This window comes from Antennarius striatus, chromosome 4 (assembly GCF_040054535.1).
Source record: "Antennarius striatus isolate MH-2024 chromosome 4, ASM4005453v1, whole genome shotgun sequence".
Classification (NCBI taxonomy): Eukaryota; Metazoa; Chordata; class Actinopteri; order Lophiiformes; family Antennariidae; genus Antennarius; species Antennarius striatus.
In genome coordinates, this window is record NC_090779.1 from 13,092,252 (window position 1) to 13,114,397 (window position 22,146).

The 22,146-nt window shown below is 38.4% G+C and overlaps 3 protein-coding genes across 4 annotated transcripts; all 3 read left to right on the plus strand.

Annotated features, from left to right (window-relative positions):
* The first annotated feature begins 1,272 nt into the window (after positions 1 to 1,272).
* On the plus strand, positions 1,273 to 5,401 carry LOC137593434 (zona pellucida sperm-binding protein 4-like). The gene is made up of 10 exons (XM_068312123.1): positions 1,273 to 1,377; positions 1,438 to 1,789; positions 1,909 to 2,093; positions 2,183 to 2,280; positions 2,398 to 2,555; positions 2,637 to 2,829; positions 3,460 to 3,640; positions 3,750 to 3,825; positions 4,020 to 4,106; positions 5,202 to 5,401. The coding sequence occupies exons 1-10, from the start codon at positions 1,273 to 1,275 to the stop codon at positions 5,399 to 5,401; spliced, it is 1,635 nt and encodes a 544-aa protein (XP_068168224.1).
* A 2,593-nt stretch (positions 5,402 to 7,994) lies between these two features.
* chkb (choline kinase beta) lies at positions 7,995 to 17,903 on the plus strand. Its single transcript, XM_068312532.1, has 11 exons — positions 7,995 to 8,533; positions 9,189 to 9,297; positions 9,859 to 9,972; positions 10,127 to 10,260; positions 10,345 to 10,449; positions 12,647 to 12,705; positions 14,161 to 14,248; positions 14,324 to 14,432; positions 15,223 to 15,317; positions 15,419 to 15,500; positions 15,588 to 17,903. Exons 1-11 carry the CDS (start codon positions 8,049 to 8,051, stop codon positions 15,642 to 15,644), a joined length of 1,437 nt encoding a protein of 478 aa, XP_068168633.1. The 5' UTR covers positions 7,995 to 8,048; the 3' UTR covers positions 15,645 to 17,903.
* Positions 17,904 to 18,119: 216 nt separating this feature from the next.
* On the plus strand, positions 18,120 to 21,486 carry LOC137594136 (kelch-like protein 42). 2 transcript variants are annotated; one of them, XM_068313409.1, is made up of 8 exons: positions 18,120 to 18,725; positions 18,822 to 19,010; positions 19,136 to 19,320; positions 19,403 to 19,754; positions 19,833 to 19,993; positions 20,140 to 20,294; positions 20,687 to 20,844; positions 20,999 to 21,486. In XM_068313409.1, exons 1-8 carry the CDS (start codon positions 18,441 to 18,443, stop codon positions 21,182 to 21,184), a joined length of 1,671 nt encoding a protein of 556 aa, XP_068169510.1. In that variant the 5' UTR covers positions 18,120 to 18,440; the 3' UTR covers positions 21,185 to 21,486. The 2 variants fall into 2 exon arrangements, with proteins under 2 accessions (XP_068169510.1, XP_068169511.1); XM_068313410.1 differs by having other exon boundaries at positions 19,848 to 19,993.
* Positions 21,487 to 22,146: the final 660 nt, after the last annotated feature.

A 22,146-nucleotide genomic window follows, 5' to 3' on the forward strand; every position in this document is an offset into this window, starting at 1 on the left:
TTTGCAGGTTTTATATCTAAAATGAATGTAAGAAATAGAAAATATCTAGCTTAATATGGCATGGAAAGTAATTAAACTATTCTTTGTTAAACATATGACAAAGTGAACATGACTTCATTTTAGAAAATAATAACACTAATCTGATCTAACTACTGGATCAAAATGTAGCACCAGCAGCTATCATGACTCAAAATCTAAATAGAAAGCCTGCATAGGAGTAATGTAATAATAAAAACAATAATAATAATAACAATAACAACAACAACAATAATAATAATAATAATAATAATAATAATAATAATGATAATAATAATAATAATAATAATAATAATAATAATAATGATAATAATAATAATAATAATAATAATAATAATAATAATAATAATAATAATAATAATAATAATAATAATAATAATAATAATAATAATAATAATAATAATAATAATAATAATAATAATAATAATAATAATAATGGATTATTTTTATATCACATTTCTCTTGACACTCAAAAACTCAACATTTGTTTGCTCTCTCAAAATTAAATTTTTTTATTTGTATTTTAATATATGTACATACAACCTGTCACAACCACCTGTCACTACCACCTGTCACAAATTCTACAGACTGCTGCTGATTTAGAATGATTGTTACTGATAGAATGTGTGTGACCTGCGTGAACTGGAGAGTATTCAGGACGCCTGTCAGCTGAATCTCTGCTGATGTATTGTACCAGACAAAAGTTCATCTTCAGCATGTTGAAAGATCAGCCATGGCAAACTCACATAAAGATAACAAGATGTATTTGTTTCGTTCAGTGCTTTTGCATAATACAACATGACCTCGTCGGTCATGCTGACCCCTGCGAAGGTTTTGTTTTGAAATTGTCCAAACAAACTAGAATACTATTCTTGCAGGATCAATATCAATCCATGGGCTGTCTAGCAAGTTTAAATTAGATATCTTTCAATTAATATAAATACACACATAATAAAATGGAATTTAAAATGTAAACACTTAGAATCCCCTGATTCTGCCCCGTTAATATCTGTTATATTATGATAATTTGCTATTTCTAGCCTCACCTCTAAATACTTTCGTACAGAAACACAGACCAATCAGTAACTGCACATGTGATTGGCATCTGCGTGCAGCAAATAGGATGTGAAGTCTCCACGAGCCTCTTTCTTAATACCTTATAAAAGTCAGTACATACACCAGCATATCCTCCACAGCACCTGATGTCCTCTCCAGATCACTCTGTGCTGTGACAACATGGCAATGAAGATGATTTGTACTGGCCTTCTGGCAGTTTTCATGCTAGTCTGTCTGGCTGATGCTCAGTTTTACTCACCACCTCAGCACCCCAAGCCGCCTCAGGTTTTGCGATATCCACTACTAAAGCCAACACTTTCACAGAATCCTGTTCAGCCTGCGAAGTCTCCTCAGCTTCCTCAGCCTCCCCAGCCTCCTCAGTTTTCTCAGCCTCCTCAGCTTCCTCAGCCTCCCCAGCCTCCTCAGTTTTCTCAGCCTCCTCAGCTTCCTCAGCCTCCCCAGCCTCCTCAGTTTTCTCAGCCTCCTCAGCTTCCTCAGCCTCCCCAGCCTCCTCAGTTTTCTCAGCCTCCTCAGCTTCCTCAGCGTCCGAAGCCTTCACTACAAAAAGATAGACTTCACACTTGTGAAGTGACTGAGCAACACAAGATACAGTGTGGGGCTCCTGGCATCTCTGCTTCAGCGTGTCAAGCCATAAACTGTTGCTATGATGGACGCATGTGCTATTATGGCAAATATGGTGAGTATTTCTCTTCATTAAATCAGATAGGCATTCCTCTCCGATGCTTAAGGTACACTTAAACATGTTCAAAGGGTATTATGTGAGCACTAGTCTTGTTTTCTCATTTGTTTTTCCAGTAACTCTTCAGTGCACAAAGGATGCCCAGTTCATCTTGGTGGTATCCAGAGATGCCACTTTACCCAGCCTTGATCTAGAGTCAATTGCTTTCCTTGGAAATGATGAGGCATGCAAGCCTGTTGACACGAGTTCAGCCTTCGCCATCTACCAGTTCCCTGTCACAGAGTGTGGCACTGTTCTGCTGGTAAGCACTCCAACTGATGTGACCGTTCTATTAGATTTTATTAATTCTTGTCAGATAATGAAGATTTAAATCCTGTAAACTTACTGCAGGAAGAACCTGGTGTCATAATCTATGAAAACAGGATGTCCTCATCATATGAAGTTGCTATTGCAGAAAAAGGTGCCATTACCAGGGACAGCAGCTTTGAGTATGTCTTTTTTTCTTCTTTTTTTTTTTACTTAAAAATTAAGTCATCAGACATAAAAGATATACAGTGAAAATGAGATGACTCCAAAGTAGACATAGACCTTATTTCTTGTCTCAGGCTGCTGTTCCAGTGTAGATATGTTGGCGTCTCAGTTGAGGCTGTGGTCATTGAAGTTGGGATGTTTTATGCACCGCAACCAATCGCAGCTCTTGGACCCTTGCGTGTGGAGCTCAGACTGGCCAATGGGAAGTGTGCTGTCAAGGGCTGCGTGGAAGGTTAGTGTAAAGAGGGTAGTTTTTACAGATACTCTCCTTTAGCGGTTGCTGTGTTACCAACTGTTCTTTCTGACTGAGCAGAAGACGTGGCCTACAGCTCCTTTTACACGGATGCTGACTACCCAGTCACAAAAGTGCTCAGGGATCCTGTGTATGTCGAAGTCCGAATGCTGGAGAGAACGGATTCCAATGTTGTTTTGACTCTTGGAAGATGCTGGGCAAATACTCACCCACACCCTGATAGCCTCCCTCAGTGGGATTTGCTAATAGATGGGTAAGAGTAAGTCTTCTTCTGACTTTGAGCATTCTTTCAAAACTTCACATTACAAACACGTGTCAACCATAAGTAAATCTGAGAAATTTACTCAGAAAACTAAAATTCAAATCCACTTTTAAAGGTCTAAAGTGATCATAATTTCTGGGACCCTTGTCTCTTAGAGTTTCTCTGACCTTCCAAAATGAATGTGTGTTTTTAATAAATGTAGTTTATTTCCCAAGTAAAATTACAGCTGGCATGATCCTTTCCAAAACGTAGAGTATCAATAATTTGTAATCCACATTAATGTAGCATAATGAGTGTATAAAGAAACATCCGCATGAAAGATCTTATTATACTAACATGCCACAATTATTTTTGGTGCTAAGGAAAAAGAGACCTGTGGAATGTTGCTAAATTATACATTTATTAACTAGGAATCAAGTCTTGTGCCTGTGCAAGTTTGAAGGATTTGATGAGTTGAGGATTTTAAATCGAACTTTAATATCTGTCTTATTAACTTACGTAGCCCCTTTTCTGTTTCTAAACAGAACTCATACATGAAATCATATGTCCCCCAATGTAATTGTTGAATTTTAAAAAAAAAGACATTCAGTCCTATGTCCATTCTCTACTCTTTTTTTATAGCTGCCCCTACCGCGATGACAATTACCAGACCCAGCTGGTACCTGTGGGATCCTCATCAGGACTTATGTACCCAAGACACCACAGGCGTTTTATTTTTAAGATGTTCACATTTGTATCTGCTAACACTAATGATCCCAGCACTGGAGGACATGCAGAGGTCATGACCCCTCTCAAGGAAAAAGTAAATGATTTATCTATGTTTGAAAGTCGCATTTTGTTCCCATTTCAAATTATTCTTAATGTAATTTTACCTACGTGTCTGTAAACAACATTCAACTTCATGTCAACAGGTGTACATCCACTGTGAAACAACTGTGTGCCAACCCACTGTCGAAAATACATGTGAACCTAAGTGCTTCAGAAAGAGTAAGTATGGAACAGTACTCAGTTTTGTGTTATATATGATAGTGTTTTATTTTAAACTGGTTGCCTTTGAAAATGTGTATGAAATCATGTCTGCTGGCTATAAGTTCATAGACAAACTTTTTTTTTCTGACATTGTTGTGTCTCATTTAATCTTGAGTGTGACAATAACTGATGATTAAATGTATTTTACACAGGGAGAGAAATTCTTGCTTCTGTCCAGAAAGACTTCACGGCAGAACCCACAGTTGTCAGCAGTCAAGAGCTTGTCATGGTTGACACTGGTCTGAAAAACAAGTGACAACATCAAGACTTGTTATTATAAAATCTCTCTTACCAGTGCTTAAAAAGTAACTGAGGTTCAAATAAATCTATAAGTTCTTGAATGTGCTGAATGATCTCATAAACGATACATTATTTATACTGACCTCATAGAACTAGACAGAAAATGCAAATATGCAAGAACTTAAATTTTTTCACAATGCCAAATCAAACAATGATGTATGTTCTCAAATTAAAAAAAATGGAATCAGCAGAAAAGTATCTGCCTCTTCTTGTGGTGTTGTCATTCTATTTTATTTTTTTAATTAAATAAAACCTCTCAATAAGTGAATTACCTGTTTTCACCTTACTTTTACTTTTTCTATCAGTAAAAGATTTTAGCATTTTGCGATTGATTGTAATGCCATTCTGGAACTTTTATTTGTTCTAACAAACGCAAGTTGAGTGTCTTAATGGACTGTGCCAGGGGGTATTCAATTAAAAGTCACGGAGGTCGGTGGGGGTATTGCTGTAAGCATGTGAGACGCATCTGCAGATACTCCGAAGGAATGGGACTAATTTAACGTGTTTTTCGCACCATTTACTACTTTATTTTTTGAACCACAAATTATTAACAACAGTCGAACGGGACCAGAGAAGCGCCGGTGAACTGCAAAACAGAGTTGTTCATGAAATTATGGTCTTTCATGCTGCAAGTTACTAATTAAATGCCAGAAATCATCTCTCTGCAAAGACAGTGAAAGAAAGAAGACGCAACATCACCAATCAGCAAATCTAGGACATTAATTCAACTCCTGCATTATCAATTAAACGTGAGGAGTCATGTGATGTGATCGCTAGTGAACAGACAGGCTGTTGTGCAGGTATGTAAACATGGAAAATAATGCATGCATGGAAAATAATGAATCTCATTATGCATTAACTATGACTAGTTAATCAATTTGATAGTAGGCTAATGTAGCTAATGTAGTCACTTAGAGCTTGTGTTGCCTTCATATAAAGCGTATAATTTTTTGCGGCTCCCGACAGGTTTGATTTTAGTTTTTTTGGTTCAATTTGGCTCTTTGAACCTTTAAGGTTGCCGACCCCTGGTCTAGGATATCAGGAGGGGATCGAGGAAACCCCACCGACTGCCTCTGTGGCGAACTTACTGCGGGACTTGTTTTCCCTAGACAACAAACCTGTGCTGGACCACGTTCACCGGAGCCCACGCTGCAGACCCGGAGGAGGGCGATCGCCCCCGAGCTCTCGTCATTCGGGTCAATACGTTCCAACAACGCAACGAAATCCCGCGTAAAGCTGGAGCAGCTGCCCCTCTCTACTACAAAGGCAAACGAATGTCGGTTTTTCCTGATTCAACCCCTTCAGTGGCAAGAAAACGAGCTGGCTTTATTAAAGTTAAGAACGAACTACATTCCTGTCCAGGTGTCAAATTTGGGCTTTTCTATCTAGCTACACTGCGGATCACTCTTCCTGGAGGGCAGGTCCATAGGTTTGAAGACCCTTCAGCTGCTATGAACTTTGTTGGAAAGACATTAAAAAGGCTGTGGCTCTGAACTCAGCTTGAAGGTTAACTCAAGAAGATACCAGCTCACACGATCCACACGATAACGGATTTTTTAAAAAATGCAACTTTTTTGTTGCGTTTACGCCCTCCGTCCACACGACAACGCAGATATCCGGAACGAAAACGCAATTTTCCGAAAACGCTGGCCAAGGTGGATTTTTAAAAAAAACGCTGGGTCTGCGTTGTCGTGTGGACGGTGTATCCGCAACTTTTAAAAAACGCTGACGTCTCGCCTGCGACGAAAACCGCTGTGACGTCATATTTATGGACCCGTGTGTTGTGACAACAAAACACGGAGGATTCCTATTGGATAAAATTTGACTCAATACTGCCACCACATGGTTTGGCATGCTTATAGCCGTCTTCGAAAATGCACTGCTGCGTTTACGTGTGGACGGAGATTTTTTTGAAAATGCAGTCGTGCGGACGGGAATCGTTTTCGATGCGTTTTTTTAAAAATCCGTCATCGTGTGGACGGGGCCTTAGTAAAAGGTCCGAACCCAACTCCAGAGTATGTCTTATAACTGGCCCCCATATCCATATTATCATTTATTTTCCATTTTCAATGCAGGAAATGTTTAAGTGAGTGCACAGCTAGCTCTTTTATCTCACCATAAATAAAAGTAGACCCAGGAAAATAAATGTTAACCCTTTATGTTAGATTGAAGAACACACACAAACCTCAGAATTAAAAAATAAAGTGCAAAAAGAGCTGAATAATCTTTTTCTCATAAATTAAAGACATCCCAGTCTAAAGAACTGAAGGCCTACACTTCAAGTAAAAAAAACATTAACATGTTCAGAAAGCATGAATAAAAACTGGCTCTTTCAGGGGAAAAATGCTAACAGAACTTTCTTCATGAGAGAAAGGGGCATGTGGCCCGCCAGTAATTTACTTGTACACAAGTAATCTTGTACACAAGTTGTGCCTGTTCACTCTCTGTAATATTGGTGACAGAGACCACTGGACTTGATCAGCATCTTATTGCTGCATGTATGTCCTCTCCCCTTGTGTGTGTTTCATAGTGGTGTTACACTCAGCAAAGAGCTCCTTATCTTTGTGAAGGAACCTGACACACAACCAAAAACTACAACTCATCAATGGCCACAGATATGAATGGTGCTCTCCGAATAGCTGCATGAAGCTGTTAATATTTCTGACTTTCTGGTTGCTGTTGAAGCTGACGTTGGGAGTTTTTCCACACATCTCATCTGTTTTCCCCCAAACAAAATGTCAACAGCTTTTAAGCACTTATTCACAACTGTCCCATCACTAAAAGATGTTTTATGTTGCCCCAAACTCCACCATGCCTTTAGTGAACATTCGTTCGCATTTTTCTCTGTCATTTTGCCCCTCAGCTCGGACTTCAGGAGATAATTCTGCGCAAAAGATCTGTGCTGTGTTTCACAGTGGCGCTTCATGTTACCACTTTTAATTCATGCTTCGTGTTCAGATATATGAGGTAAAATGGTTTTGAACTGCCTGACGGAGGAATAAATATAAATTTCGTCCACTCATTGTTAACCAGAGGTTTACCTCGTTAACCTCCCTTCGTTTGGAGCTATGCTGTCTCCCTCCTTCTGTGCTCCGCTGTAGCGGTAAACTCAGTGGTAGCGAGCTGTCTCACTTCCTGGTGCGCTGACAGAGCCTGTAGACAAACGATCTGATTGGCTGAACTGAGTGGCGCTATTACCGTATTAACTGGAGGAGCAGCGCCCGCCGTCAGTAGCCGCGAACTGAAAGTAAAAATGCGCCTAGAAAAACTACTCTCGTGAATTTATCATGGAGTGGCCACGGGTCCGAACAGAACCATCACGCGGTCCGGATCCGGACCACGGTCCGCCATTTAGTGACCCCTGGACTATGCAAAGAAATTACTATAGATGACTATAGATTAAATTACTATTACTATAGACTATAGATTCAGTGCTTATATTTATTTTTATATTTTGATTTTCTTTTCTATTTTTAAATTTTCTGTAATTTTTCGGAACAACTTGGAACCAGAATTTCCTTTGGTATTAATAAAACTTTATCTTATATTATTTTTTATCTAATCTGATTTTATCTTTCCCACATTCATTTTTATGCTAGCAACGTCTACTTTTAATCACAAATAAATAAGCTGTATGCGACTGAAAACTACCATTAAATTAATTTCCAGGCAAGCAATAGCATGTACTGCATAGATCAGGAAACTGGCGTATGCTTTTATCCAACGCAGTAACCAATCACCTTATGCACGAGCCAACTCTGATTGGTTGGAGAAAGCGTCAGTTCGGCTCAGCCTATTTGACGTGTCGTGCGCGTGCGCGTGCAATGAGGAAGTGTGTAAGTCATCAGTTTTCTACTACGACCAGACATTAACCGCCTCTAATGCCATTCAGGCCGTCCAGATATGAACGCCTCTTCCGGTTAAGTACGTTTACCGCCCAGCTCCGGTCACCAGGGTGTGCCAGCGGCCGATTCGGACGGGCACTTCGTTCCGGTCCTCGTTTCCTGTCCGTCCGGAAAGCCACGATGCAGTCGTATCGAAATGTGACCAGTAGCGGTTGTGAAGACTCTAAACGCACAGGCCGGACGGGAGGCTTCAGGAGCCTTGCAGCCGAACACACCGATCCTCCGGGAGAGGAGAAGGGGAAGGGAAACACGCTGGTCGTTATCGAGAGGAAGTTTAGGACCCCCAGTCCTCTGTTGGGGGCCAACGGTGATGACGACTCTGAAGCAGAGTCTTTCCGGGATGGGAGAACCGAGGAGGTCGACCGGGACACCAGGAGCAGAGCGTTTTCTTGGTGTCGAGACTTTCTGTCAGGATCATGGAAGAATATCAGAGAGGAAGATTTTCAGATCAGTATAATCAGGTAACATGAAGATATATTACAGATTAATTCTACATACAGACACAGGAAGATAGAGAAACCTGTACTGTATCCAGAATCTCCAACTAAGATTTAATTATAGCAGCTGTTTACATCGTTCACTGTTGTTCTTTTCCCGTTATTTGACAGTAACTACTCTGTCTGCAGCAGACAGTAGATGTGCTTGTTTATTCATGCTAGAGATCAGGCTAAAAAAATTAGCACTTGTGTATAAAGGATAAAGTACACACACACCTCTGGTAAAATGAAGTCTTACAGTATCAGGGGAAAGAAATTGCCTCATTATTAGTTTGTTTAATACCTTCCCCAGTGTGTGTACTAGCAACTGGTTCAGTCGTGTGTTTGTCTTTGCTCCCTCATGATTCATTAGATTGAAACAACAATGGATATTGAATATTGAATGAGGTATTTACTAATATTCACATTAGTAAATACCTCATTCGTGAATAGGTCTTACTTGCTGAATAGGACCGATCAAAGTAAGTGTCAAAATTTAAGTGGGATCCAATGTTCCAGTCATTTTTTTTCTGTGAATGATGTGTTCTATTGTGATCAAGGTGATGGGTGCAATATGGTAACCAACAATGCTGCTAAACTATTTTGCTTATTAAGTGGTTTAACTGGTTTTGTTTTTCAGTGGTGGACTCAGTAATCTGCTCTACCTGTGTTATTTGCCTGACTATGTGAAGTCTGTGGGAGATGAACCTCGTAAGGTGCTGGTCAGAGTCTATGGTGCCATCTTACAGGTTAGTCAATCCAATAGGGTCTTTATAGTCTATGAAAGTGAGTGTCTGCACATATTTATTCAGTTCATCTTTCTTCTTTCCAGACATGTTATTACAACATATTTCACTTTCATCAGTGTTGAAACATCATCAGCAACATCCGAAAAGAAAAAAAAAGGGTTAACGGGTAGAAACCATTGGCTTGTACGATTCCCGTCCCCTAAATTATCAACAAAACATCTCTCTCATTAGAATATGTAATCAACAAACTCAGACATTAATAGTCTTCAACCAGCTCATACATTGAATTTTGACAGATGTTCATACCCTTATCCACTTCCAGATATTAGCCTTTTACCCTAGAGTATAACCATGTTTACATTTTTCCTAGGAACACAAGGTTTGTTAACGTCATGGATAATCAAAACAAGAAGTTGACCTTAGTTAGGATGCGATATTAGTTGATCATGAGGAAAACTGTTCATTCAAGTCGACAAACACCTGCATTAGTATGTTGTTGTATCTGACATGGAAGTGTGAACCAACCCAGCATCACCATTTAACTATGTGTGTCTTGTGTAGGGTGTGGACTCTCTGGTGCTGGAGAGTGTGATGTTTGCCATCCTTGCTGAACGAACTCTTGGGCCTAAACTTTATGGCATCTTCCCCGAGGGACGCTTAGAGCAGTATCTTCCGGTATTGTCCACAAGCTGAAGCACACTGTGTTTGTTTCTTTGTAAATAATTTAGGTTACAATGTGAACATTCTATTTAAATATTTTCTGGGCCTTGTTGTTTGTGCACATGCATAGAGAAATTTAGGTCGAGTCTGTGTGCCTGTGTTTTCTCAGAACACCCGGATGCGCACAGAACAGCTTTCATATCCTGCTATCTCAGCTGAGATCGCAGTTAGGATGGCCCAGTTCCATAAAATGGTTATGCCCTTTAACAAAGAGCCCAAGTGGCTTTTTGGGACCATTGACAGGTAAGGCCATCTTAATGTTCCTGTCTTTTCAGGATTTTTTCTGTCAGTTTTTAAGTAACTAGTGATGTGCTTTTTTCTTTTAAGATACATGGATCAAGTGATGAAGCTTAATTTTGTGCGTGAAACCCACGTGAAGAAGTACAAGAAGCTGATGAAGTTGGATCTGCCTGCTGAGCTGGAGAGGCTACGGTTGGTTCTTGCGTCCTTGTGATTAGGGTTTAGGTCTCAGGCAGAATAGCTGCTAAGCTTGTACAACCCTGTTTATGAGACTTGGCTGAAAACCTGAAAAGATTTGTGATTCATAACTTTCTCACCAGTTGCTTCTTGGGATTTGCTTGCTCAAACTTAATATGTCGTAACACAAATTTCACCTACAGTCTATTGGTTTTATTGCTGCAGTAGATATGTGGATTACACTGCACTTTGTTCGTCTGCACCTCTGGCTCGATGCCCAACTGCATATCTTTGTCTCTTTTTTTGTTAGAATGAATTATTAATCTGGTTAGCATAGACACGCTTTTTTTGATGAGTCAAATTAAAACTGCCAACGTGTGAATTCTGTAAACGGAATGCGGGACAGCAAATCAGGTGTCATGTCTTTTTAGCAGGTTGTCGGTCATATTCTTTTATTTTATCCAACATGCAAGGGAGTTATAATGAAGACTAAGAAAAGTTAACTTACAGTATAAAACCATTCTGAAGAGACTTCAGTATTATTTCTACTACTGAATGGTTTTTGCTTTAGATTAAATACACATATATACATACATATACATATATACTGTATACATATAGTGTTTGTAACTGTTTTGTAAAAGTCTAAAGCAGTATTTACAGAAATGAAAAAGGCTTATTAAAAGTATAATCACAGACATTTTTCACTTAATAACTTAGTGGTGGGAACAACTATATTTTATCTAGTCTACCGACTGACCTTTGTCTTAGTGTTCCTCCAACTTCACTGCTGTGGTTTCCTGGTAATCTGACGTCAGCAGTCAATGGAGAATAAACCCACCGCTTATCGTCTGTGTATTTGTACATAGATATTTGTTATCTTACAGATAGGTGCTTGTCTCACACTAAAGCAATAATAAGCTGCAACTGTCACTGCTTTAAATTCCCTGACCTTCTGAATCCTAACTGAGCTGATAAATGTTTCTAAGGAAATAATTTGAATCCCTATGTTCTCAGCTTCATGGTCAGTCACAGTGAAATATAGTGATTATTTTAGCATAGAATTTCAGTTATACAGATGCTTGTCATATAATTAGAATATCATGAAAACCTTTATTTCAATAATTCCATTCTATTAGTGAAACTTGTATACTTCTTGATTACACACAGACTGATATATTTTAGATGCTTATTTCTCTTATTTTTATGATTATACCTGAATAATAATGAAAATCCCAAGTTCAGTATCTTAGAAAAAAATTATTTTTGCTCAAGACTGATTTTTAAAAAAAAGATTTTCTAGAAATTTTGGCCAACTGAAAAGTATGAACATAAAAAGTATGAGCATGTACAGCACTCAATACTTAGTTGGGGGTCCTTTTGCCTGAATTATTGCAGCTGCAGTCCAAAGTCTAAAGTCAGAGAGGCCAGACTGAGATGGTTTGGACATGTCCAGAGGAGGGATAGTGAATATATTGGTAAAAGGATGCTGAGTTTTGAACTGCCAGGCAGGAGGCCTAGAGGAAGACCAAAGAGGAGGTTTATGGATGTAATGAAAGAGGACATGAAGGTAGTTGGTGTGAGAGAAGAGGATTCAAAGGACAGGGCTAGATGGAGGAAATTGATTCGCTGTGGCGACCCCTGAAGGGAAAAGCCGAAAGGAAAAGAAGATTGCAGCTGCAGTCCACTCTTTGTCAATCTCCCCCACATTGTTTTGAATGGGTTTTGTTTCACACTTCTCTCCAGGATGCGGTTATCGCCATTGCTTTTACACATTTTTCTATCACATAATTTCCTTTCCTTTGCCACTCTATTGATGTGCTTGGACACACAGTGCTCTGTGAACAGCCAACTGTCAGGTCAGCAGTCGTCCCCATGATTGTGTTGCCTACAGAACTAGACTGAGAGCAGTTCGGAAGATGAATGAAAGAATGAATGAATTATTGAAATAAATAAAAATTTTCATGATATGTTAATTATATGACTAGCACCTGTATATCTTAGCTCTGAATTAACAGAGCATTTACCACATTTTGAATAATCTCTACTCATACTAAGAACCTACTGGATAATACCACTGCATCCATTCGCAGATGGCTTGAATAACTATGTATATGTTAACCATTATCCTGTACAAAAAATGACACTAATGTAATTCTATCTCTTCTGTCTCTTTTACTTCCTGCCCATCTTGATATTGCCTTTGCAACAGTGCATTGCTGGCAGCAACTCCATCACAAGTGGTTTTTTGTCACAACGATGTCCAAGAAGGTAAGAAACAGACATATGCGTATTGCATTGGTAAAATAAAGGCCGGGGCTCATTCATTTGCTTCATCGCACAAGTATAAATGAACCTGTGAAATAGTATATGGGTCATTCGACTGAATTTGAGCAAATTGCTATCCCACAATAAAAAAAACTACTTAACAAAACAATTAAGAATTCAGACTTTCAATATTTACAAAGATTGTGGTGTCATCTAGTTAAACACAATACTGTAACTAGATAGTAATTAAATATATACAAAATCATCATTTATGCTTCCTTCCTACGTACTTTCTATTGGGAAGTAGTTGTCCCAATCTCCAACTCCTAATTTCAATCCCTGAAAAAAATGCTTAAAAGATTTTTTTATGTTTTTTCATTTTTTCCAGTGGTAAATTTTAAAATACATGTTTGGTTTATTTTAAACAGAATGTAAAATATTAAGATTCAATTTGCAGTTGTTTTTGTTAAATTACAAAACATGCTTCAAAAAATGTTGTCCCACACTTTTATGTGGTAAAAAAAGTTGTTTTTCCATTTGGGTGGAGCCTGGTTTTAGCCACACATCTGAATTTTTGGCCAGGAAGTTACACAACATCCCTGTCCCTTACGGCTGCATGGTGAGCCATTATCTGTCATCATTTGTAAGTAAATGTGTTCCAAAGTCTGAAAAATCAGTATATTACATTAATACGTGTCACAACCGTACAATTATCTACAAGTACTTGAAGGACTCAAATCAAAGTATAATGTTTTGTTGTGTGTACAACTGCTCAAATATCTATTTCTAGCCATTTATTTGTTAGTATGTTTGAGTTTTGCAACAAATTGTCTAAAAATGTCACTACTGTAACAATTTGTAACATTACGGTAGTGACAACACGTAATGTTTCACATATTGAAGGCAATGTCTCATCATTATTGTTACATTATACTCAAACATAATAATAATACGTATTTATGTTATTTAATTATTATTTATGTTTATGTTTATACTGTTTCTGTTTACATTGTTTATGTTAAATAACCATCATTGTTACCCAGGTTTTGAACTGTTTAGGTTTTTAACTAATTTTTGAACTAACTAACTAACTTGACTGTAGAAACATGGCACAATTTATGTATGGACAAGGTTTTTGGAAAAAAACAACTTTTAAAAATGTGTCTCCAACTCTGAACTTTGCATGAATTCGGTAGAATGGCCAGTTTGTGGTCATATACTGTATATAGTCAGTCAGAGATTTAGGTTTGTAATGAATAGGGCCTTTACAATTAACAATCAATCATCTCAGATATCTCATTCTTCGGGGGAAATCTTTTGAGTATGGTTTCAGCTATTTTCTTTCCAAGACACTAAAGCAGTAAATGATTTTGTGGTCAGGACTTTCACTTGACCTCAATTTGAGGCTTTTAGTGTGGATGCTGAAAATTTTTTACACTTCTCCTTTTGTTATTGCAGGAAACATTCTATTACTGGATGGCCAGGACCACAATTCATCAGACAGACTCATGTTGATAGACTTTGAGTACAGCAGTTATAATTACAGGTAAACTGTGAACTCATAGATCTTTTGTTTTTATTGCGCATTAATACCAAAAATGGTGTGTTTTCTGTTATCAAGGGGGTTTGACTTTGGGAACCATTTCTGCGAATGGATGTATGATTACACTTACGACCAATGGCCGTTCTACAAATCCACACCGGAGAACTACCCCACCAGAGAGCAGCAGGTCAGTCTAAACCCCTAAAAAATTAAAACCTCTAACTTTTGTTTACTCTATTCCTGGATTTTAGAGGCTCACAAGAATCAGCTTTTAACAGAATACATTAACATTAACTGAATGCAATAATATAATTGCTTTATCAAGAGTAGCAAATAAATTTCTCTTTTCCGAGAAATCTGACTCAAGGGGAATAATAGAGAAGATGTTGAGTGAAAGTAGAGATTAGCCTTTGTATTAAAGTTTTCACCTAATGGCATAAATACAAATGTTTTCTAGTTTCCTTTCACTGCAGTAACAGTAGTAGTATAATTTGTATATAGTTAAAATAGTTTTACTGACTTCTCTCTGTGAATCTCAGACAGACACAGTTTACTGTTCTGTATTGCTGATTAAACTCTTTGAAATAAATGTAACAAGTGTTCTGGTTACACCATCTAATGCCATCCAGTGGTTACAATTGTAAATGTATTTTTTAGCTCAGGAGAAGGTTGAATAGAAAGTTGTCACGTTGACAAAAATCAAATCAACTTCTTTGATAATGAACTTTTGGAGGAGTCTGTCAGTGTACCTCACTAAACATAGTTTAAACCATAAATTTTCTCTCTGTGCACCAATGTAATCCATTTTTACATGAACATCACAGTTCTTTATTTGTTGTTACCCTTTTTGTAAAGTAAAGCCAGATTTGTGGAAGATAAGCAAACAGGTCATGCAGGTATTGTGTAACAACCCATCTATAAATGATCATTTTATTCCATTTGTTTAACATATCAAATAATCCTGCTTCTTATTTCAGCTATATTTTATCAGAGCTTATTTGGCAGAACAGAGCTCTGACCCTACAGTGGACCAGACAGAGATTGAAGAACAAATGATTATTGAAGCTAACAGGTAACACATTGCATTATTTACATTTTGATGCAGTGATGAATATAATTTAATTAAAGTTAGCACAGAATCTGGATTTCATTCGCTGTTTATTTCATTTCTAGGTTTGCATTAGCGTCACACTTCCTCTGGGGGCTGTGGTCCATCATTCAAGCAAAGATATCCACAATTGAGTTTGGATACATGGTAAAGAGATTTTTATTCTTTTGTTTCTGCACAAGTTCTAAAGTTTGATAATATTTTTGCAAGACTGTGACATGTGTTGTTTTGCAGGACTATGCCCAGTGTCGTTTTGATGCCTACTACAAGCAAAAAAAGCTCTTTTCCTGATTTCCATGATGTCACAAAGTAACTTTTATCCCAAGTCCTCTTACATTTGGGCAGTATGGAATGTTAAACGCTCCCTAGCAGCAAACATTGCATCTTATCATTTGGGACTCTTATTCAATATGATTTGAACTCTATAGTTCAAAATGCGTGGTGCAATCTGGTGTTCAAAACAAGTGTATCAAGACTCATAACTGTTTAATCAATTTAGTTGATTGCTTTTGTGCGATTAGCTGCATAAATAAAAATACACTAATACCTGAAGGAGTACAATGATGCTCTTTAGTTACCTGAATGTGTATATAAAAATACAAGTGAGCATTCTTTTTAGTAGTGGATGGAATGGTATTTGGTGAAATGGCCAGCAACAGTAATGATTTGGCGGTTCAGTATCTTGCCCAAGGATACTTCCACATGGCTATATTGTAAGAGAGCTGACACAAGGAAAAAGTCTATTATGTTTTCATCATTTATTATTTCAGTTTGGCCAATGTGCAGACATGATCAGTGTTACTTAATTATCTGTGTCCTACCCATCCTATCCAGCACTGCATGCAAGGAAAGAAGCAGATTGTCCATGAATTGTGAACCTGCTTACACAGATGCAGCTCCTGAATGATGCATCCCTGACACATATCAAAACCTACTGTGTCATCAGCTTTTCTCTGTTGATCAATGGTGCAATGGCTTTGTGCTGCCTCGGGCTAATCAACGCACCAACAGTGACTCTGATCACAATTCATTTATTTATTTATGTATTTATTTTTCGGACATGTTATTATAACAGTCTTCACCACCTTCATCTCATTTGCAACATCAACAACATCCAAAAAAAGGGCTGACGGGTAGAAGCCATCTGGCATGGGAAGTCCCCATCCCCAGAATTCATTTTAAGACATAACATAAATTGATGTACGGTAGAAAGTATTTTTGTTGCTCAGACAATGACAGTAGCATCAATTTTAAAAGAGCGATGACTATTGACTGCACTGTACTCCACATCAACATGCAACACGCATCCCTATCACTGTGACAGCTCCACAATTATGTTCAAACATTAACTCGTGTTGCTTACTAAACCAATTGATGAAGTTTAGCATGAGGGCTTGGATCTTGGATAGTGAGAAGATGCCTGAGGAATGGAGGAGGAGTGTGCTGGTGCTCATTTTTTAAGAACAAGAGAAATGTGCAGAGCTGTGGCAACTACAGAGGAATAAAGCTGATCAGCAATACAATGAAGTTATGGGAAAGAGTAGTTGAAGCTAGACTAAAGGCAGAAGTGAGCATTTGTGAGCTGTAGTATGGTTTCATGCCAAAAGAAAGTACTGCAAATGTAGTACTTGCTTTGAGGATGTTGATAGAGAGTACAGAGAAGGACATGAAAGAGGACATGAAGGTAGTTGGTGTGAGAGAAGAGGATGCAGAAGACAGGGTTAGATGGAGGCAACTGATTTGCTGTGGCGACCACTGAAGGGAAAAGCAGAAAGAAGAAGAGCATGAGGGCTTTTGAATGTCTGTGTTTTCATCATTCCACTTCACATTTTTCAACTGGTGTTCTTTCTGCATTAAGGGCCAATCAAAGCAACAGTTCCACATTCTACTTTCAGTAAGTTGTTAGACGGCCGTTTCCATAATATTACTGTAAACAAAAGTACTTTTAATTGAACTAGAGCAGGTGGAAAGTACAAGACATGCAGGTCGATAACCTTAGCACATTTTAGTTGAACTTGTATTTATATGTAGATATTGGTCAGTCCATATGAAGAAAAGGTTCCTGTTGATCTTTACTTTGAGTATCTTAGAATCATTCCCACATACTCTATTAGATTTCTGGTTACTACTTAACTAAATTGACACATTTATGCAACAACGTGAACACATTCTGCCTGAATTAGAATGACTAATGATTGAAGTCAAAAACACATCACATTTAGTTTTTTTGCTGACTTAACTGTGTTTTGACTTTTCTTGTATGACTTTTTGTCTGTTTTCATGAAGTTTGTACATGATTGTCTTTAATTAGGACTGTCTACTTTATGTGACGCCTAGTCTAATATCATGCAGTCTTAGTTTTACACTTGACGGTAGCTGAAACAACTGTAAGAAACTAGAATGTTAACTGTACCTCATTCCTTAGTGGTACTGTTGCTGTCGTAAACATAATTGTCCAAGCACACGTTATTATTATTGAAACATCTGTTGTGTTGATCATTTTTGCACTAAAAAAATGTAATTTAAAGGCTAATAAAATTGTATAATCACCCTTTATCAACTGACCTGTTTTTTACATAATATATCTTTACTTAAAAGATCTATTTTAAAAAAGAGATTGTTAGACTTTGTGAAGCAGATAGTAACTGCTTAGTAATTTGAGTTCCCCCTCATGACGTGAGCAGAGTGCAGACCACGTTTCATCCCACAGGGTCAACTGTTGTCTCACTTCCATGTGCCAAGAATAGACCAGACAGGAAAAGTTGCTGCAAAGTTGAGCGACATTTCTGAACTGACTCTGTTGTGGGAACAAACAAGAGTTGTGAAGCTGAACATGTAGCCTTGCATTTGCGTTCTCTAGACATAGTCTTAAATCTTTGATCTCAGGTGGTTCGCTGAAAGGAAAGGAAGAGGAGCCTCTGGTACAAGAACTACTCTGGTTGTTCTGTCTTCTGTTTTTCCATTACATTGGCTGTTTGGAATTTTTCAGAATGTTTATGTTCCCTTATTTAGGAAGCTTGCAGTGCCCTTTAAACTGTGATAGTGTGAGTTTTACTAGTAGTGACATAAGGCACAGACTGTTTTAAAATGTATAAAGGACTAAAGTTCGATCCTGTCGCTGACATGAATACGCTCAGGAAAAGTTTTATGGTCGTCTTTAAGTGGATATGGATGTGGATGAAATGTGGTATTGCAGTAGTTTGGGGAGCTCTTCTGACGGTCAACAACTGGAGAACGTCTCAAGGTATACCAGATAGAAAAGCATGCAAAACTGACTCAGAGGCGTGGAAATCCAATGAGGCACTCCGCATGTTTTATCTTGGAGATGACGCAGATAGGGTGACTGTCCAAACCAGCACACACGCTTTCCACGTAAGTAGAAATCAAACCATTGCTATCCCAACTGTACATGTCAATCACAGACTAATGGAAGCTGCAGACGCCTTGGTGTTATAATGAACTCTTAAGGTGGACCTAGGGAGGCTGTCAGAGTGCAGTGAGTACTTCAGAGCCCTGTCTCAGTCCAGGATGAGAGAGATCTCAGAGAGCCTCATCCAGCTGGATCACATTCCTTCCTCCATTTTCTACAATCTCCTTGATTTCACTTTCCATAATAACTTTAAAGTCCCCAGGGAGGAATTGGGTGCACACATCCAGGTATGCATATAACCATGTCTCAGTGTCCCTTATGGACTCCCCATGTACTGCTATGCAAATTTTGATCTGATTCACTCCCAAATCGGCCAACCTGCCAACTCCTGCTTCCTTTTTTCTGGCTGGAGGTCGGCACCTATCTCATAGCAGAGACCTTCCTCTCAAAGTGCCTGTCTGTCCTGGCAGACGAACTCACCCCTGATAACTGTCTGTCCTTCCTGAGTCTGGCTCAAGAGATCTGCTGTCCTGAGCTCAAGATGACAGTGTTCACCTACCTGAGTAGAAACATGTTGGAAATGCCTCAAATTATCAGGTATGCAACACTTACATAATGGGAAATCTCTGACTGTAATCAGGTTTTTGTGTGCTGTTCCTAAACTGATTCCATAACTCAGGTGTCTGAGCAATCAAGAGCTGGAAAAACTTGTCCACTTGAGGAAGCAAGGAGACAAACATGTCTGCAGCCTTAGAAAAGAGAACCTGACATCTTGGAAGGACCCAGAGACAGAAGCTTCAAGACATGTCTTCTCCCTGAAAGATTCAGAGGATGGTGGAGATTGGTATCCAGTCACGGAGCTTCCTTTCAGGGCTGATAAGTGGTGTTTCACCACAGTGGTCTTGTATAACTACCTGTACATTATAGGAGGCTACCGGCAGCGTATAAAGAGAGGCTGGGAGTTCAAGATGTCTTCCTTCAGGTATAATCCCTGCACTCACACATGGGTAGCCACAGCTCCTCTAATTAAGGTGAGGCAGTCCTGCAGCTTATGACTTAAACTAATCAAAGTGATAATGGGTCTGTCAGTCATTTAAAAATGAAAACAGTTTTATTGTCCACAGCACAGAAGACACTTCAGCGCTGTGGCCTGTGAAGGCTGCATTTATGCCATAGGGGGCTGGTACTTGGACTCATTGGTGACCCCCGACTCCAGCACGGCTCTCTACATGGCTGTGGAATGTTATGATCCATGGGACAACACGTGGAGGTTTGTGCTCTATTTGTCACTGGCATGACACAAAGAAACTCTGCTGTTTTATTGTGTATATAACTGGTATGTTACTGTTATTCCAAGCAGGCTCCACAAATTCATTGTTGTATTAGCTGCTGTATGAATGAACCTCTGCTTTATAGGTTTGTGTCCTCTCTACCACTGACGGACTTCCAGTTCAGCATGTCCTTGTCGCATGATGTGCCCCTGGTCACCAGGTATGGACGCTGCCTCTATGTGTTAGGAAGTATCCAGAGGACTGGAGAGAAGCTGCTGCTTCAGTATAACACTGAGGAAGGTAGGGAAGAAGAGCAGCTAATGATAAATATTTAGACTATTTCACAAGATAGATAGATATACTTTATTTATTCCAAACTGGGAAATTTAGGTGTCACAGTAGCAGCAGAATTATTACAGAAAATATACAGAAAATGTGCACTGAGGAAAAATAAGACAGTTAAAGGTAATAATATTATTATTATTATTATTATTATTATTATTAACAGAAAAAGATATATTAACACTAATAATAGTAATAACAGTAATACTAATAACAATACTAACAACAGTACCCAAGCATGGTAGGCCTTTAGTCATAGATAAATAAATAAGTGTGGCACTCAGTGGCCATACAGAACCTGATAATCTGGACATTTAACAAAAACACCGTTTTGTTATTTGGCCATTTAGACTCCTGGTCAGAGTTGCTTCCCAGTCTCACCAGAACAGATGCAGATTTCCCCGCTCTCTACTTCCTGGGTGCCACTGACAAGCTGCTTGTGATTGGTGGAAACAACTTGGAGAATGTGGTGACGTCATACTGTTTGCAGACGCACACGTGGGGGCAGGTATAGGAACAAACCAATAGACTGAGTTCAGTATTAGTACTGCTTCACGTAGTGATATGTTTTGTTTTGTAATATTTTTATCTGAAGCACAAAAACTGTTCAATTATGTCTTATACTTCAAAATAAAAACTTTATTTCCATTTTTACTTTATAGATCCACAGGACTGATAAAGATGCATTTGTTGGACAGGGGACAGTTGAAGGTGGCCAGGTTCTGCTCATGCCGAGTATAAAACATAATGCTGTTGTCAAGCTGGATCTCCAGACCCTCACCACCAGAACTCTTACTCCTCTGCCTATCTCTATCTGCTATGAATCCATTTTTTGTCTTCATTTTTAATGTTGTTGACCTTCTATGCTGTATGGCATAAATATTTTGTGACTGTTGTTGTTGACATGAGACAGGCTGTTTTCTCAAGCATAAGAAATTAAACACCATTGCTGTCTATCATGTTTAATATCCTTCATCCTTCAGTTTAAAGCTTGTTTCTGAGCAAAGACAGCTCCAAAAAGTACTGAGTGATTCTGGGACAAAAGGATTTTATGTTATTAATTATTTAATTTAGTAATTGTTTTGTTAGCATTAGGCTATTATGAAAGTATCTTATTATTGATATAAAATTTTATAATTGATTGAAATAAACCGACAACTGTAAGAACTTTGACTTTCTATGTGTTCATTTTCTATTAACATACTGTATAGTTTCCACTTTCCTCTGTTTGTAATCCACTATCTCATCAGGAATTAACACGTTATTTATGAATACAGATCTTTGTAAACCATCCAGGTAACAAACTTCCCTTCAAACCCTAACAATATGTTCCATCTTCTCCCTCGTCGATCCAAAGGAGCTCTGAATGCAAAACAGAAACCAGCATCGGCCTTCACTCTCCACTGGCCTGCAGTATCAATAACCCATTAGAACCGTCCTGTACTGTCACTTCAAATGGAAACCAGCAGTGTATAATGTTCATATATTAGGATTAACATAATAATTTGGAAAGTGGAATGGAATGGAATGGAAAGTCTTTGTGAGTATACACATACAACAAAAAAGCGGATTCGGGTTCTAATTCTGAAATATAAGTCTCATGTCACCCTCTTTATTTCTTTTTTTATATACAATAAACCAACCTCCTGTGTGACTCACAGACCTGTTGGATCTGATCGTGGTGATGACACAGACACCACTGGAGTTTTTTTTTATTCTTCTCTTAATGAGCAGCATCAGGTGTTTGTTTTTTTTATAACTCCGCAATCAAGATAAAGCCACGACGTTTGGTTATGCTGATAATAACATG